Source organism: Lontra canadensis, unplaced genomic scaffold (genome assembly GCF_010015895.1).
Source record: "Lontra canadensis isolate GAN:19392208 unplaced genomic scaffold, GSC_riverotter_1.0 scaffold24, whole genome shotgun sequence".
Taxonomy (NCBI): Eukaryota; Metazoa; Chordata; class Mammalia; order Carnivora; family Mustelidae; genus Lontra; species Lontra canadensis.
The window spans coordinates 2,441,891-2,460,228 of NW_022631018.1; the positions used below are offsets into that span (position 1 = coordinate 2,441,891).

Sequence of the window (18,338 nt, forward strand, 5' to 3'; positions counted from 1 at the left end):
TCATTCAATCAGAATTGCCACAAAAAAAGGGTATAAAAAAATATATTCTTCTGGTTAAGGTGAGGTCTCTTCTTCACCTCTCGTTTTCCATAGGTATAATTTTCATAACCTTCCTATTGTCTCATCTCTAGTAGAGATGGAAAAGGAAAGCTCAACTACCTCCTCCTCCTTTCTTTCTGGAGCCAATCTACAAGTAGAAGAGATTATCCTCTAGATTTGTTCTAGATGATCCAGATACTGCATATGCAATAAACTGCTTGCTTGGGATAGGAAGGGCAATAGGTTGGCCTGATTGAGGGGTTTATGACTGCTCTGCATATTACTGATGAACATTGGAGAATGTCCTCCAGCATGGTCTGTTGGTGTTTAATGCCCACATTCTAGCTCTGTTGCTTCATATCTTAGACAGAGAAATTGGATTTTATATACTGGGTCTATTGAACCACAACATCTATGTTTGAGAGAACTAATAGGTAGTCAATTCTAGAATCTTCCATATGGTGGCTACATTGCTCCCTAACACCTCCTTAGCTTCCAAGCCATTTATGGGACCCAGGCCAATATGGAAACTATATTTAATTCAGAGAAGTAGCTCAATTTCAGGAAATAAAAGACTTTCTGTGTGACTCTGCTTTCTATGGGCAGAGAAATCAGCAGGTTACATTACTTTCTAAAATTTTAATTTCTAACATTAACTACTTTCATAAAACAGAAATACTGCATCTATAATACATTTTTTCTGGATTTATTTATGATGTGAGTTTGACATTGATTATCTATTTCATTTGTAATTCAAAGATTTAAATATTTTAAATAAGTAAAATTAGTTTCTGTTGCCTGAAATAAACCTAATTAAGAAGCAAATCTAGAAACGCTTTTATCACAGAAAACATGAAGACCCAAAATCATTTAACATGGAAAACAATGAAAATGGCATCATCTCCTAGTTTTCCTGTTTTTGATTTGTATTATTTAAAAGTGTTTGTTTTCTACATAAAGCCTTTCTTTTTCACCTCATGTTCCCCAAGAGTTTGAACCCGAGGTGAATTCATAATTTTGTGATTATGACATCAACCCGTTGCTATGGGGAGGTCTGTGATTTAACAAACAGAATCATAACAATAGTTCTTTGTACTGTTTAGCATTTTTCATCTGAAGATTAAAAAGTATTTTGCAAACAGCATCTCAATAATCCTAGCAACCTCCCTTTTAGAGTGTTTGCGGGAATTTTTCTTGCTCATAGATTGGAAGAACTGAGACAGAAACAGAAGCGGGATGTTTTACACAGATATCTACTGCCAGCATCTGAGCCTGGACCAGGACCCAAGTGTATTTTCACTAAGACAAACAGCACAGCAATTACCGTTATTTTATGATAGAATCACAAAGGTGTGATCTTTATGTTACAAATGCAGGCAGGCAATTTCCATGATTGATACAAGCATCTACCCTGCATGATGAAGCCAACCACATGACATATTTGTCTTTCATTTACCTGTAAGCTTTAATGTTACATCTTTTCTGAGGACTTTATAGAAGGTGTCTTTGGAAATCTAGAAAAATTTCTAATTGTGATAGCCATTATCTCTAAGAAAAGTGAACTGAAATAAGGAAAGCCATTTTAAACATTAACAGAGTATTCTTGGACAATTTTCTACAGGAAACAATCCTAAACTAACAAAGAGAATGTTCAGCTGGATTAGCAAAGGCGAACTTTTCCTGCTTTGATTTTCATGGTCCTATAATCCATAGCAGATGTCAAATCCTGAAATTTAGAGTTCAGAATTTTGAACTATTGTCTCTAGTGAGATCATAAACACATTTTATGGGGCTGCTAAGTCACACACCAAAACAAAATTTTAACAAATCATCGTTTTAAAAGAGAAAACAAAGCTAAGTGAACTAGACATGAACATGCTTAAGAAATGTACCTTTGAACCATTTAACTTGAGGTGGAGGAATACCAGAGGTTTTACATTCCATAACTGTTGTATCCCCAAGAGCAACCAAGAGCTCACTCTGAACTACAATCAGCTTTGGGGCTTCTGAAAAAAACAAGCAAGCAAATGGTTAATGTCTGGCCCAATGCAAAATGCACCTTTTATAACTATAACTAAAAATAGTTATATTATATATTTTATAACTTATATACACAACATATAATACATATATTATAAATAGTAGTTTATAATTATACTAAATGAACCAGTTTAACAAAATCCACCAGTATTTATGTGCTTGTAGCTATTTCAGTGTTTATAAACAGAAAGAGACTCTTTTTTTTTTTAAGATTTTATTTATTTGACAGAGAGAGATCACAAGTAGGCAGAGAGGCAGGCAGTGAGAGAGGAGGAAGCAGGCTCCCTGCTGAGCAGAGAGCCTGATGCGGGGCTCGATCCCAGAACCCTGAGATCATGACCTGAGCTGAAGGCAGAGGCTTAACCCACTGAGCCACCCAGGCACCCCAGAAAGAGACTCTTTAAATTCAAGTGTACATAGATGTGTGTGATGAAAAGATTATTTATTAAGGTCAAATATATGTATCAGGCAAAAATAATTCTGATAAAAGAATTAAGCAAATTAGGAAATTAACTGAAAGGTCTTTATGGGAAAAAAGGTATATATATATATATATATAAAGAAAGATCTTAGAAATCGGAGCACATCTTATAGAAATAATACTAAAGAAACAGAGAAGACTGGTAATAATAAAAATATCAAAGGAGCTATGATGTTAAGACCAGCTAGATTAAGACTTGGGGATAATATAATAACAGGTGTATTTGTTTTAACATTTTCTACATGATTTTAAGGATATTCATGTTTCACTGCAGAGAGTTGCAGTCTAAGGCTAAAAGTTACATCTATAAAAAGTAAAGTCTCCATTCTCTTTTTCTCTTTGATGCTAACTACAAACATTCTCTAAGTTTCTTTCCTCCCTTCCTTAATGCTTTCATTCACTCATACATTTTTCTCTGAACTGGGCATGTTAGGACTTTCTTATTTTAATTGAGGTATTTTTAAACAAAGCTAAGAGTTAACTACTCAAAGATCATGTTAATCCTTTGCTAGAAACTCTTTGGTGACTTTGTTTCATGATTTTCTAGTTTGGCTTTCAAAAATCATAAACTGGAGCAGAACTTTCTTTTTTAACTTACCCTCCATAACGCTTCCTTTCTTATCACAAGGTAGGAAGCTCCACTGGTAGCTGGTAGTCCAAAACAGCCCCTACTCTCTCCTTTTGCAAAAGCAGTTTCCTCTGCCTACAATGCCCTTTGCCCCAGTTCTTCCAATCCCACTCATTCCTCCAGACTGAGCTTAAATCCTGTCTCCTTTGAGAAATCTTTACAAATTCCCCCGTCAGAATTAATCTTCCTCTCTGCCAACCCTCACTATAGTTCTTGTCTGTCTGCTGTCTTATATTTCTTTAGCTATAGCCACTCCCACTATGCAAGCTCTCAAAAAGTAAGGACGTGATAACATAAATTTTTTATTTTATAAAAATAAACACACAACCTTTAGTATTTTTAGATACTCTGGGTGAATAAGTGGGCCAACTATTTTGGCCTGAGAATGAACCAAAATTCATGTCTACAGTTCAGAATCTGTTTCCACCCCCCTTTCTGCATTCCCCCTGCCTGGTTCGTCTCCAGTGTTCCAAACTTACTTGCCATGGGCCTTCTTCATTTCTGTCAGTGAGACCATTTCTTTCCAGGCTTTCAGATTCAGTATTTACAACACTTTTGCTACCTCCCTCATATGCCCACACGAACTGCAATTCTCAATTTTTATTTTAGCCTTCTTCTTCTCTTCCACTGCCAGTTTCACTACCTTACTATGAATCGCAGGGTAGACTGTCAGCCATTAATTATTCACAATTTACAAACTAATATTGAGTATGTAATGCCCTTGTCCTTTATTAGTTTAAAATAAATTAAAAGAAATATTCTATTATATTAGATATGAATTAAAATATTACATTATAATCATATACTATAACCATTATATTTAGAATATTATAGAATAATCATCATGAAATGCATCTTCAATAAATGTAGGTTTGGAGGGGAAAAACTAAAGATGAAAAGTGAAAATAATATGTAGATAGGATAAATGACAGAAATGTTATAAACATTTAACCATAATAGAAATACTATAAAGTTTTAAATATAAGTGAAAAAATATAAAATGGAAGTTGAGGTAAACTAGAAAGGATATAGAATTTATTAATATGTAAGCAAAATATTGCAAACAAAAGAAAAACCATGGAAGGATAAAACTCTGTAGACCATCTGGGACTCTACCCACAATCTTTAAGCCTCCTGGACTTCTGTTGACTAATGAAGCTATCTACTCCCTGAACTTTTAACTTACATTAGTTACAGTATTTCCTTTAATCAATGTGTGAAACGAATAAAAAAATCATAAGACTGGGTAAAACTCATTCCTAATATTTAATTTTCAGAGAAGTGCTTTTAATTATTTGATATGATATTCACCCTATTTTCATTGCCTTTTTTTTTTTTAAGATTTTATTTATTTATTTGACAGAGAGAGATCACAAGTAGCCAGAGAGGCAGGCAGAGAGAGAGGGGGAAGCAGGCTCCCTGCTGAGCAGAGAACCCAATGCGGACCCTGAGACCATGACCTGAGCTGAAGGCAGAGGCTTAACCCACTGAGCCACTCAGGCACCCCTTTTCATTGCCTTTTAAACTGCTTATACTTGCCAATGTATCTGAGAGTAGAAGTCTCTTTGTCTGTTCCAGCTGCATTACTTGCCAGGCAACCGTAGATCCCTGCGTCTCTGGGAACTGCATTTTTGATGAATAAGTTACCTTCTGAGGTCATCCTGTACCTATGCATGAAAAGAGAAGAAAATTGAAAATACCCTAATAATAGTATGAAGAAATTATAGCATCTCCCTTATAAATATCTTCAAATATTTTAGACTTACATTTTTGGTGCTGATTATAGAAATTAGTCATGTTGTCACAATAGAAACAGAAATGTAGTCGTAGTAGTGGTTGTAATAATAGTAATAACACTAATAATAACAGATCCCAATGTATTCAGTACTTGCTCTATGTCAGGAACTGCTCCAGAAGGCTTACAAAATATTTTAAATCCTCATAACAACCCAGTGAGTTAAATACTATTATTATCTCTGTTGTACAGATGAGCAATGGGATTATGTAACTTGCCCAAAGACAGTTAGTAAATGGATGAAGTGGAATTTGCAACCAGGCAATCACACTCTGTGTCAGTTGCTGGGCTAAGTGGTTCCTCAAAGTGTAAGCCTGAGAGATGCAACACCTCTTGTCACACAGCAAGTCAGTGGTGAGGCTAGGAATAGAATCTGGCTTACACCTAAGCCCTCGTTCTCCTCAAAACCCAGAACAATGGAAATTCAATAGCTGGAAACTTCCTTGTTTGTGTTCCACACACTCATTACACTCTTGGTGCACGAGAGGATTCATTCTCTTTTGACGTCCTCCAGTAGATGAAATCCATCTCAATGTAGAATGGCGAAAGTGGATAGGAATTACAAAGAACGTCTGCACACATTTTAATTAGAGATACTGCTCTGTCCTTTGCCTCTTCTTTCCCCTGTGAAATCCCAGGACCATATTTTTAATAGATTAGTGAAAACTCCACATTACTTTGCCCCACAGAAATTTCACTATCCTCATGTCCATGATTCAAGGTAAACCAAGTGTTATGGTATCATGTTTGCGACACAAAATGTTGTGAAGCTCTTAGGCCCAGCTATTAAATTCAAGACTGAAGAATATCAAACTCTGTCAATTCATCACTTATTATTTTATGGCCATTTCCTGGCCTATTTAGAAAATCGAAAGCTGTGGATTTGGGCAAAACTCGCTTAACCTTAGGGAGTTAGTCACATTACTTTTGTCCAACTTTTTATTGGTTTTTCACCAACATTTCATTCAGTAAAAACAAAGAACATGATACAAACCCAGTACCTGTGTGAACCCATGATAAACATATCATTGATGGTCCAGGTGATCTTTGGTTTGGGATAACCTGTTGCAGAACACCTGATGGAGACCTCAGATCCTCCTGTGAATGACTGATTCTTGGGCATCACAGTGACTTTGGGTGGTTCTGCAAATAGAAAGATGTATGGTGAAATGGCAATTTACCTTGGTATTAGGAGCTTTCTGTGTTAGCAGACTTATGGGCTTCTCACCACACCATTATTTTTATTTTATTTTGTACTTCCAAGAGTTCATTTATAAGAAGTAACCACCAAGTCGCTGTAGGGCTCAGGAGATTTCTTCTCCAAAGCTGACAGGAGTTGCAGACTCTGCTTTCTGGCTCCCTATGGCCCAGGTTGCACAAGACTGGTCCCTCCAGAGCCCCTCTTTCTCCTGAGAACCTGAAGCAGGCTGTGGCTGGGACCCAGGAGCCTGCATCTACCCTGCAGGTTCAGAGTGGAGGGCCTTACTTCTGGCCATTTGCCCTGAGACCTTGCAGCTCAGGCTAGCCCTGTCAGCCCATCTGAGCCCTGGCCTATACCTACTTCCAGAACCTGGATGCATGAAAGTGGATGAGGCCCTTCCCTCAAGGATTGGGAAGGGTCTGGCTAATTCTCCTTCCTTCAGGGTACTGAATCCGAGGCCAGTTCCAGAAGGGGACTGAATGAAAGCCAGGGGAGCTACAGGAGCAAGACACAGTGATATCTGGCAGCTGGTGCAGGGGAATGGGGAAAGGGAGTTCCTCTGTCCATTCTCTAGCAAGGTCCTGCCTCCCAGCCATCCAGCCCCCCAGTCCTGCTCTTCCCTGTGGCCTTGGTTACTAGACTGGCCTTGCAGTAACTCCATTCTCCTAGGGTGTCTTGGACATGTGGAAGAAGGTGGTCCTTATAGCCTGGAGACATCAGTCATACTGAGGCCACTGGTGGGGATGGCATCCAGCATCTCCACATTGAATGTTCCTGAAAGGAAGAGCTCCCTTTTGGGGTCATAGAAAGAGAAGAATGTGGGGTACACCACAGAAATGATGGGCAGCGAGATGTGAATTGCCAGGTAAAAGGCATCTTTCTTGAAAGGTAGCAGGTCCCAGTTATCCTTCTGCATATCCTCAGGGTAGATCCACATTTTGAGGTTCTGCCTGACCATGTCCTGGCCCATGACAGACATCACAGTCACAGTTTGTCCTGGAGCACTGCAAGTTGATAAAAGATGTCGCTGAGACACATGATCAGGTCTACAGGCCCTGTGAGGAGAACTTCTGCTTGGTGATCTACACGTAACACTTGCAGAGGGGCTCCAAGAGGCCCATCATGTTTAGGTCACTCTGGTGGTTAGAAATGATGACACAAGGATGGTTCACTTTCAGCTTCTGCTGGCCCTCTGTCTCAAAGTGAAGGCCCTATAAGTACTTGAAGACCTGGACAAACCACCCGATGATATTCATATTCTCCACCATCTGAATGCTGCAATAGGTCTTAGTGGAGATTGTGAAACAGAGCACTCAGTAAAAGGTGATGTTGAACTTGGCCATAGAACTTGGCCATGCAGCTCAGTTGTATGAGCAGCAGCACGGTGGTCAGTCACAGCAAGAGCTCCATGGCCGGAGCAGCACTGGTACCACATACCTGTGGCAGCACCCTGGTAAACCCAACTGTGCTGGCCTTAATCCCCCTCCCTGGACTCTGGCCCAGAAAGAGCTCTTTAGATGACCTTTTTCAGGGATCTAGTCCAATCAGTACAGGGAAGGAACCAAACAAATTTTATTTATTTTTTTAGCATTTTATTTTTATTTATTTTTTATTTAAATTCAATTAATTACATATCATGTATCATTAGTTTCAGAAGTAGAGTTCAGTATTCATCAGTCTTAATATAACACCCAGTGCTCATTACATCATGTGCACTCCTTAATGTCCATCACCCAGTTATCCCATCCCCCTACCACCATCCTCTCCAGCAACCCTCAGTCTATTTCCTATGATTAAGAGACTCTTACGGTTTGCCTCCCTCTCTGATTTTGTCTTGTTTTATTTTTCCATCCCTTCCCCTATGTTCCTCTGTTTTGTTCTGTTTTTTTAAAGATTTTATTTATTTGACAGAGAGATCACAAGTAGGGAGAGAGGCAGGCAGAGACAGGAAGGAAAGCAGGCTTCCTGCTGAGCAGAGAGCCCAATGTGGGGCTCGATCCCAGGAGCCTGAGACCATGACCTGAGCCAAAGGCAGAGGCTTAAACCACTGATTCACCCAGGCGCCCCGGCTTTTTTTCTTAAATTCCACATATGAGTGAGATCATATGATAATTGTCTTTCTCTGATTGATTTATTTTGCTTAGCATCATATTCTCTAGTTCTATCCACCTCACTGCAAATGGCAAGATTTCATTTTTTGATGAGTGGGTAATATTCCATTGCACATATGTGTGTGTGTGTGTGTGCACGTGCGCGTGCATACATCCAACATCTTTATCCATCGATGGACATCTAGGCTCTTTCTATAGTTTGGCTATTGTGGACATTGCTGCTATAACTGCAGGTGCCCCTTCCAATCACTACATTTATATCTTTGGGATAAATACCTAGTAGTGCAATTGCCGGGTCATAGGGTAGCTCTATTTTCAACTTTTTGAGGAACCTCTACACTGTTTTCCAGAGTGGCTTCAACAGCTTGCATTCCCACCAACACTGTAGGAGGGTTCCCCATTCTCCATATCCTCACCAACATCTGTCATTTCCTGACTTGCTAATTTTAGGCATTCTTACTGATATGAGGTGGTATCTCATTGTGGGTTTGATTTATATTTCCCTGATGTTGAGTGATATGGAGCATTTTTTCGTGTGTCTGTTGGCCATTTGTATATCTTTGGAGAAATGTCTATTGATGTCTTCTGCCCATTTCTTGATTGGATTATTTGTCCTTTGGGCATTGAGTTTGGTAAGTTCTTTATAGATTTTGGATACTAGCCCTTTATCTGATAAGACATTTGCAAATATCTTCTCCCATTCTGTCAGTTGTCTTTTGGCTTTGTTGACTGCTTCCTTTGTTGTGCAAAATCTTTTTATCTTTGAGTCCCAATAGTTCATTTTTGCCTTTGTTTCCCTTGCTTTGGAGACGAGTCTAGCAAGAAGTTGCTGCATCCGAGATCACAGAGGTTCTGCCCGTGTTCTCCTCTAGGATTTTGATAGATTTCTGTCTCACATTTAGGCCTTTCATCCATTTTAAGACTATTTTGGTGTATGGTATAAGAAGATGGTCCAGTTTCATTCTTCTGCATGAGGCTGTCCAATTTTCCCAACACCATTTGTTGAAGAGACTGTCTTTTTTCCATTGGACATTCTTTCCTGCTTTGTCAAGGATTAGTTGACCATGGAGTTGAGGGTCCATCTCTAGGTTCTCTATTCTGTTCCATTGATCTATGTATCTGTTTCTGTGCCAGTACCATACTGTCTTGATGATTACAGCTTTGTAAGACAGTTGAAATCCGGAATTGTGATGCCACCAGCTTTGGTTTTCTTTGGATCCAAAGGAATTTTAAAGCAGGGGAAGTAACTCCTCTTTGAAAGTAAAATGAAGTTGATCCCAATGTCATATATCTGTGTTCCACCGGTTACCAGGTGACCCCTTCCTACTTTGCCCCCACCAACTGACCATTGGCTTCTGTCTGCTAAGCTGAAACTTTGGTATAACTCTGTTTTCCAGAAAAGTCTCTAGATAGGGCCTTGTGTGTCTTTCTACACAGTGAATACAGATTTGGACCCCAAACCTGTCCTGACTGCTGTCTGCTTTATTTGAACTATCCTTTCTTTCTTCCTTCCTTTCTTTCTTTCTTTCTTTCTTCCTTCCTTCCTTCCTTCCTTCCTTCCTTCCTTTCTTTCTTTATTAGTTTATAAGTTTGTTGAGGTAAAGACCATGTCTTTCATATTATTCCATATTCCATTACTTCCTACAGTACTTAAAATCCCTTACATGTTATATAGTGACTTGTAAATAATAGAAACTTAATGCTGTTGATGGAATACAGTCCATTCCTAAACTGTAACTTGGCTCTAAGAATTTTTATGCCTGACACCACTCAAGGTCTTGCTATATTGATCATTTCTTTCAGCCCATGGATTCACAGGACACAACTAAATGGGAAATATCAATTATTCAAAGTTCTTATTACATGCATTCCACTTCTTAGCAAAAAAAAAAAAATAGACTTCTGAAAATGAAATATTAAATCAGGAAGTTGCTGTCAAAAAGGATACAAAAATTCTCTGGAGTAACTGGAATATTGATATTGGTCTTATCAACTCCACATTTTATATCTAGATTACTAGAGAGTAGGACTTAATCTTCAAAGAAAGTATCATAATTTTCTTAGTATAAATATTCCCTACTCAAAAAGATAAATGAAAATAAATTCACTTCTACAGAGTTTGAAATAGATATTATAAGTATTAACATAAATAAATAAATTTAATAATATGGTTCTTACACAATTATGATGTTCCAGACTCAGTGCTAACCTGTAGCACTGATCATCAAGGATGAGCCAAACAGACATGGTGTCAACTTTCCATCTAACTGGGTTTTTAATATAAATGAAATCCAGAAATTCAGTTAGTTAGATCTATTTATATTTATGATATATCTTTACTATGTTAGTCTCCAAACTGTGTCTAAATTTCACTAAGAAAAATTAGTCTGAGGAATCGTGATACATTTGAAAGAGATACAAGTGGTACTGCTGGACCAGACAGCTACACAATTGAACAAAACTAATTAGTGCCTAATTGCTAGCAGCTTACAATTACCTCCCCTTTTTTTCCTGTTTATACTGTGTTTTTCAAATTATGATTGTCTTTGAAGTTAATGTTTAAAGGGTTTTTCCTGTCTGTGGACTTGGTTGATAGTCTCATTATTTCACAGATTCTTCTTGGTGAACATATGTCTACAGAAATGCAGGGGGTCAACGGGAGAGTGGCCATGGCCAACAAGTTCAAATTGTGATTGCATCTGGAGTCCATCAATTCTGAAATGCCAGAGGACTACACATGCTGTGGGAGTTGTGCAGATAATCTTCAGGGGATGAGGAAAAAAGGAACACTTTTTCTTTTTGGAATTTATTGAATATTCACATTTATTCAGTCCCACTTTCCAAAAATAAAATGTTTCGTATGTCTAGCTCATCTTAACCCAGGATTGCTGCAAAGATTCAGCACTTCTTGGGATTTTTGTCTAACCATGGTGCCTTCCAATGACGTCTTACAGAATTGGCCTGGCATCTTGCCTAGCAAGAATTCAACTGGTAGGCTCTGTAGTTTATGTATCAATGTAAAATAAATGTCAGTTACTTTAACCAGGATGCAGAGAGCTAAGAGGTCATTTCTCAAATAAATCCTGGATATAGGGTGCTGCTCAGGGTCATGAATTCAGTCTGTGTGCATACACACAGATGGGATGAGATCATCACACAGAAGGTGAGAAATTTGCCATTGTTCTGGAAAGAATATTTCCACTGACAATATGAAAATCAGAAAGGACATGAACAAATATGGACGCAAAATTAGATTTCTGCCAAATAACAGTTGAATAAAGATGGACAGAATGATTCGGGCTTCACTTGATTTGGCTAAATAAGGATGCGATAGTCCTCACTACAGACCTCACTGTAATTATCTCAATGGTTAGAATTTTTAATTTCCTAGAAAAGAGCTCCTTTTGTTTTGATAAAGTGGTTTTAATGAAGCAGGAACAAGTTTAAAAACCTTAGTTCAACTCCCATCAAAATCTAGAGTCAAATTTTAGGATTTGGGAAGAAGTAATCCATTTTTAGTTGGTTTTAATCTCAATTCACCACCACGACCATCACCATTATTATCACCATCATCACCATTACCATCACCACCACAGTCATCAACCATCATCATCATCATAAATAAAAACTTGGTTTTCATTAGCCAAAGCAATGGAAACATGGCACCCCATTAGTATTAATGCATTAATTCATTCTTTATCTTTTGATCATAACAAAAGCAAAATATGTGAGTGTTTATAATTTCTCACCAATGATTTAAAGAGTTACACATAGATTATGGTACTAAAAATAAATAAACACTCCTTTAAAACTTAAGGGTCTTAACACACTATGAATGGTAAGGCTGGCAAAATGAATTTTAAGTGGCCATGAGAACAGCCATTGCTCTGTCTATAGAGACCGTAGAAGAGAAAATCTTGCTTAAATCTTGCAAATCTCCAATGTCATCTTCATACTCACAAGGCATACCTCCTGTTAGCGATCAATTGGGTCGGATCTGTTGCTATTATGCCTCTAGTAGGACAATCTCAAAAAGACTTAAAGGACTTTCTCTTCAAGATGATTTAATTATTATCAATAAATTGATCAGATAATGGCAATGCTTTGAATTACCTAAGCAACAATTTAAAATATTTTTTGGTCACTGGTATATTTAGAATACTTGGGCAAATTTCTTTGTGTTTTTAGCCTTTCACATAAACAAACATTTATTGAGTACCTATGATTTTTAGACACTTTATAACCACAAATAACTCACAGAATGTTGTATACAAAACCAAATTATGTACAATTAGGGAATAAATCTCTTTATGGTAGTCAGTTCTTGAAATAGAAGGGTGGATAAAATTATTGAGTGCCTGTTATATGCTAGGTATCTAACTCTAGGCCTATCATTTATTTCCCACAATAGTTCTGTGAAGCGTCACTGCCATTTTACAGAGAAAGCGCTTAATAAGCCTTAAAGTGGTTAAATAATCCATAGTGTCTGGTCTATACCTTAATAGGGATGATAAATCACAGGGTTATTGCAGATTAGTTATATATGTATTATCTAGGCATTTACAAATGAAGCTTGATCACAATTCTCGTACTTGCATATTTAAGATTATATATCCTACTAATAAATAATACTAAATAAATCTTATTTGATTCTTCTGAAATTTGAGATGTTTCTAGATACTCAAAATTTATTGGAAATTTCAATAAAAATAGAAAAATTTAGTTTTTCCACATCTGATTTAAAAAACATGCTAATACCTATGTCACCTGTCACTTGTTAAAACGTAGTTGTGATGATGTAATGAGCATATGGTTATGATAATATCAATTTCATACTTAGTGAAGTAACTCTGGTCATTAGGGACTTAACTTCATCAATCATCTTGAAAAATATTTCCTTTTTTACTGCAGTACTCTCCCTGGTGACATGAACTAATTAGTGACAGATATCCACCCTTTCCTGACACCATAGAAAACAAATTAATACTTCTAATGTTCATACAGACATAACATGGCAAAGAAAAGGAAACCTTGTCTGGCCCTTTGATTTCCATGTGGCAGCATGCAATTTGCAGAGGAAATGTCAGTTATACATGGAATATGCTAAAATATTTAACCAGGACATTCATCTTCGGCTTTAAAAGTCTTCCTCATAAAGCAGCGGGTAATAAAATCAACAGATTTGTTTCTTGTCTCCAGATAAACAGGAAGTTAGTGTGTTTTAAACAAAACCTTACCCTCATGCTGTGTAATAAATACCACCCCACTTATCCTAACTTCTACTCCTAAGCCCAGCCAGCACAAGAATTTGGAAATTTATCAGCCACTGTCACCTTAAAAATTGATACATTGCTTTAGGCTGTTTCAAAAAATTTTGTCAAACTCACCCATGATATAATTTTTAATTAGGGCAAACTAAACAATACTTTAAAAAAAAAACTCTATAAATTTTCCATAAGTATCAGACTGCTATAAAACACGGCTTTAAATGTAAGCAGTAAGATGCTAGCAGGTGCTGCAGCTGGAAAAGAAAGCACTTATATAATGAAATCTTAAATTGTTGAGGCATCTGGGTGGCTAAATCAGTTAAGTATCCAACTCTTGATCTGGGCTTGGATCCTGGGATCAAGCCCCATGTCCAGCTCAGCGCAGAGCATGACGCCTGCTTAGGATTCTCTCTCTCCCTTGCCTTCTGCCCTTCCCCACCCTGCTCACAGGCATACTCTCTCTTTTGCCCTCTCTCTCTCCTCAAAAAAGTAAATAAATAAAATTGTTGATGTGACCCAAATAAGCCATTGAAGTTAACGTGGAAAAATGAAACATAACATTAGTGACCCAAATCTTCCCTAAAGTGCTACTCTTACTTTGAGGTCCATTCAGCAATTAAGGAACACACACCTATTGGGTACAATTGTGTTTTTCCCTTTGTGCAAGGCACTGTGGATAAAAAGAGGGGAGTCGAGAAGTACCCCAGCAATAATATTGGGGGAAAAAAAACTAGACACATAGAATTGATGGTGAATAAGTGCAAAACCTGTGTGGCATGAAAAAAAGAAAAAGTGCTACAGAAACAAGAACAAAGAGACCAATCAATGTTCAGAAAAAAAGGTAATTTAGTCTGTGGCCAGACCACCCTGAACACACCTGATCTCATCTGATCTCAGAAGCTAAGCAGGTCAGGCCTTGTTAGTACTTGAATGGGAAAAAGGTGGTGGTTTATGAGAGGAAATTCTCATCGCAGGTAGGATTTTGATAGGAAACATTAAAGTCAAAACAGCTGTTTGAGCTAGGTCATCGAACCAGAATGAGAACAATAGAATCTGAAAGTAGATGGGATGTCTCTGTGACCCAAGCAATGAGATGTGGCATTGGGTGAACCATGGAAAGAGGGAAATACCAGAGCAGAGGCTGGGGCCAAAGTAGTAGAGAACAGGAATCCACTGAAAGTATAATGGACGTGGAGTCTGACAGAGGAAATCTTCAGTGGCCACCAGAAAACCAGTTCTGGGGACAGAAGATGAGACAAGAGTAGTACCTAGCCATCCTTTGGAGAAAATCAATACCAAGAAAGTTCAAAACTCATACACAGACACTAAAAATTATCTAATACTGCTCTGACATGTAAAAGTTGGCAGCATCAGTAATATTTTACGGCAGGAAATAGTAAATCTAAAAGTTCCTCTACTTTCAATTCACAAGTAGAGATGAAGCCTTAATATCGTGTTCAAATATTTAGTTACCCATATTAAAGACATAGGAATAAAGGAAAAGACATATGAATATCTGATTCCCTTAAATAGTATCCATATATTGAAAGGAAATTTTTTTTTATGATACAGTGTTTTATGAGGGAAAAAGGTTGAAGATTAAGTCTTAAAAGTATTATGGAGGAGTCAGTTTGTGGAGGGCTGAGGTTTATAAATTTTATCCTGGGGTAATTAGGAAACAACATAAAGGTTCTGAATGTACAGACATTTAAAGCAATACTTAGGGAATACCTGGTTATACTATGGATTAAAGTGAGGGAAGAAAATTGAAAGGAGGGAAGTTCATAAAAAGATGATTTTAATAGTTTAGGCATATGACATTTGACATGGGTGAGGGTGTTACTACTGGAAATAAGAAAAGGAGCGATTTGAGAAACGGAAGAACAGAACTAACCATGCATAGGGAAAGTGGGAGGTACACAGGCCTAAACATATCACTATACCTATAATTCCATCTGAACTCTAAATTTCACATTAGCTCATTCACACCGATCCCAATCAGCATTCCCAAGCATCTACTGATGCTAGTGTCAGCCCGTAGAAAATGTACACCAATATGTCCATAAATAAAAAGGGTACTGGAAATTCAATTTTAGAAACTGATTCACTGTGTTTGTGTGGTCCGGGGCAAGGAACACAAAGAGTGAAAGAGAGAAGGAGGTCAGGCATGATTCCTTAAAATAGATCCCAAGCACAGCAAAGGAAACAGTCAAAAATACAAAGAGGCAACCCACAGAATGGGAGAAGATATTCGCAAATGACACTACAGACAAAGGGCTGATATCCAAGATCTTAAAGAACTCCTCAAACTCAACACACACAAAACAGATAATCACGTCCAAAAATGGGCAGAAGACATAAACAGACATTCTCCAAAGAAAACATACAAAACGTTAACAGACACATGAAAAAATGTTCATCATCATTCGCCATCAGGGAGATTCAAAGCAAAAACACATTGAGATACCACCTTACACCAGTTAGAATGGCTAGAATTAACAAGACAGTAAACAATGTGTGTTGGAGAGGATGTGGAGAAAGGGGAACCCTCTTACACTGTTGGTGGGAATGCAAGTTGGTGCAGCCACTTTGGAAAACAGTGTGGAGATTCCTTAAGAAATTAAAATGAGAGCTTCCCTATGACCCTGCAATTGCACTACTGGGTATTTACCCCAAAGATACTGATGTAGGGAAAAGAAGGGCCATCTGTACCCCAATGTTCATAGCAGCAATGGCCACAGTCGCCAAACTGTGGAAAGAAGCAAGATGCCCTTCAGTGGACGAATGGATGAAGAAGATATGGTCCATATACACTATGGAGTATTATGCCTCCATCAGAAAGGATGAATACCCAACTTTTGTATCAACATGGATGGAACTGGAAGAGATTATGCTGAGTGAAATAAGTCAAGCAGAGAAAGTCGTGTCATCTGGTTTCACTTACATGTGGAGCATTAGGAATAACATGGAGGACATGGGGAGATGGAGAGGTGAAGTGAGTTGGGGGAAATCGGGAGGGGAGATGAACCATGAGAGGCTATGGACTCTGAGAAACAAACTGAAGGTTTTGGAGGGAAGAGGAGTGAGGGGTTGGGTGAGCCTGGTGCTTGGTATTGAGGAGGGCAAGTATTGCATGGAGCACTGGGTGTGGTGCATAAACAATGTTGGAACACTGAAAAGAAATAAAATAAAATAAAATGGAAAAAAAAGTAATTTAAAAGAAAAGGAGATATGTAAGGGAAAAAAAAAATAGATCCCAAGTACGCTGACTCCTGGTCTAGTGCTTTCACTACCCCAGAAAGGAATTAGATTAACAGAATCAGGCAAAAAAAAAAAAAAAAAAAAAGGATTTTTAGCTCAGTAAATTTCAGTGTTTAAAAGATATATTTTTATAAAGCTTTAGAAGCTTTTCTTAACCTCCCCCAAAAGGATATGTGTCTAAAAGTTACCTAGTGGAGCAACCAATAGCTAATTGTTGTTTAAAAAGGCACTGAATTACATTTTAGAAAAAAAAAAAAAAAAGCTACTTCAGCATTGTCAATCGATCCCTGTGATGGAAGATTCCCAAGCCTCTAAATGTTCCTAGTGATAATTTCATCTAATGAGGAACTTAGACCTTGATGAGAAGATACTCCATTAAGTAGTTGGTATTAAGTTTCTTTTCTTTTTTTTTACTTCAGTTCTTACAATAAAATCTAAGTAAATATCCTTGTTTTGGGGATAGCTAAAAACCTATATGCAGCCCAACCACTTAGTTGATTTATATTTTTGAAAACATAACAGATTTACAACTATTCCCAATACTTTTTTTTTTCATTGTGGATAATAGGTTGGATGATCTGATATCAAGCAACGCTACATGAGAATTTGGGAAATAATTAGTCTTTAATTACCAAACCTAATTTCTATTGAATTGTACAGACTGTAACACATATTTTACAGGATCTCTGACTCTTCTAAATATCTGTGTTTATTGCAGAAAAAGCTGACTTCAAAAAGTTACATAATGATTATCATTGAGCCTGCTTAGAATTGTAATTAGTAGCCATGTTCTATCCCCAAAGACGTGTACCTAGTGATTTAGCTCAATCAGCGTATTTAAAACAAACCGACATTGTTTGAAAATACATGACTTCCTTTTCTGATTAGGGACGTAACTCCAGCTAGTTCTGCTGGTAACCAACTTTAAACATGAAGCTTGCACAAAGATATTAAGAGAATTTCACTAAGAATGATTTACAATAGACAGATGTGTTTGCTCATTTAACTTTTCCTTAATTTTCAATTAGTGGAAATGTTAATGGAATACATTTTAACATTTTTAAAGCTTTTCCATGCCTACTAGAAAGCTCACATGGAAATGGCCAGGGAGTCCTTCCAAAGAGCAAAGGATGAAAACTAAAAGCCAGCCAATTAACCAAACAAAAACAACAAAAGCAGAGATCAGCTGCCTGGAGAGAGAGGCAAAGTCCACTGCAATCCCCAAGATTTGGAATCAAATGCATGTTTCCAAATGATATCGCATCAATGGAAATTTGAAGAACTGGCTACAACTTTTCCAAAGCAGAATTATTCCTGAATGGCAATAATTCCAATGAATTACAATAGTGGTTAATCTACATGGCAGCTGCAATAAATTTCCTAAGACTTCTGCTCTTGGTATTTTGGCTTTTTTTTTTTCTCTATTGAAGACTGGAGTTGTGCTGTCCAATATGGTAGCCACTAGCCAAATGTCTATTTTTATTTTTACTACTTTTTTGTTTTCGAGTTTTTTGT

General features: G+C 37.5%; 1 protein-coding gene across 1 annotated transcript in view; it reads right to left on the reverse strand.

The window, feature by feature from the left end:
• HMCN1 (hemicentin 1) overlaps positions 1-18,338 on the reverse strand; it is a 471,117-nt gene that overhangs the window by 234,330 nt on the left and 218,449 nt on the right. Inside the window, exons 12-14 of the mRNA XM_032862623.1 lie at positions 5,985-6,126; positions 4,728-4,855; positions 1,932-2,045 (exon numbers count right to left, since the gene is read on the reverse strand). Of these exons, the coding sequence (XP_032718514.1) occupies positions 1,932-2,045; positions 4,728-4,855; positions 5,985-6,126 (384 nt within the window). The remainder of the gene's footprint in view (positions 1-1,931; positions 2,046-4,727; positions 4,856-5,984; positions 6,127-18,338) is intronic.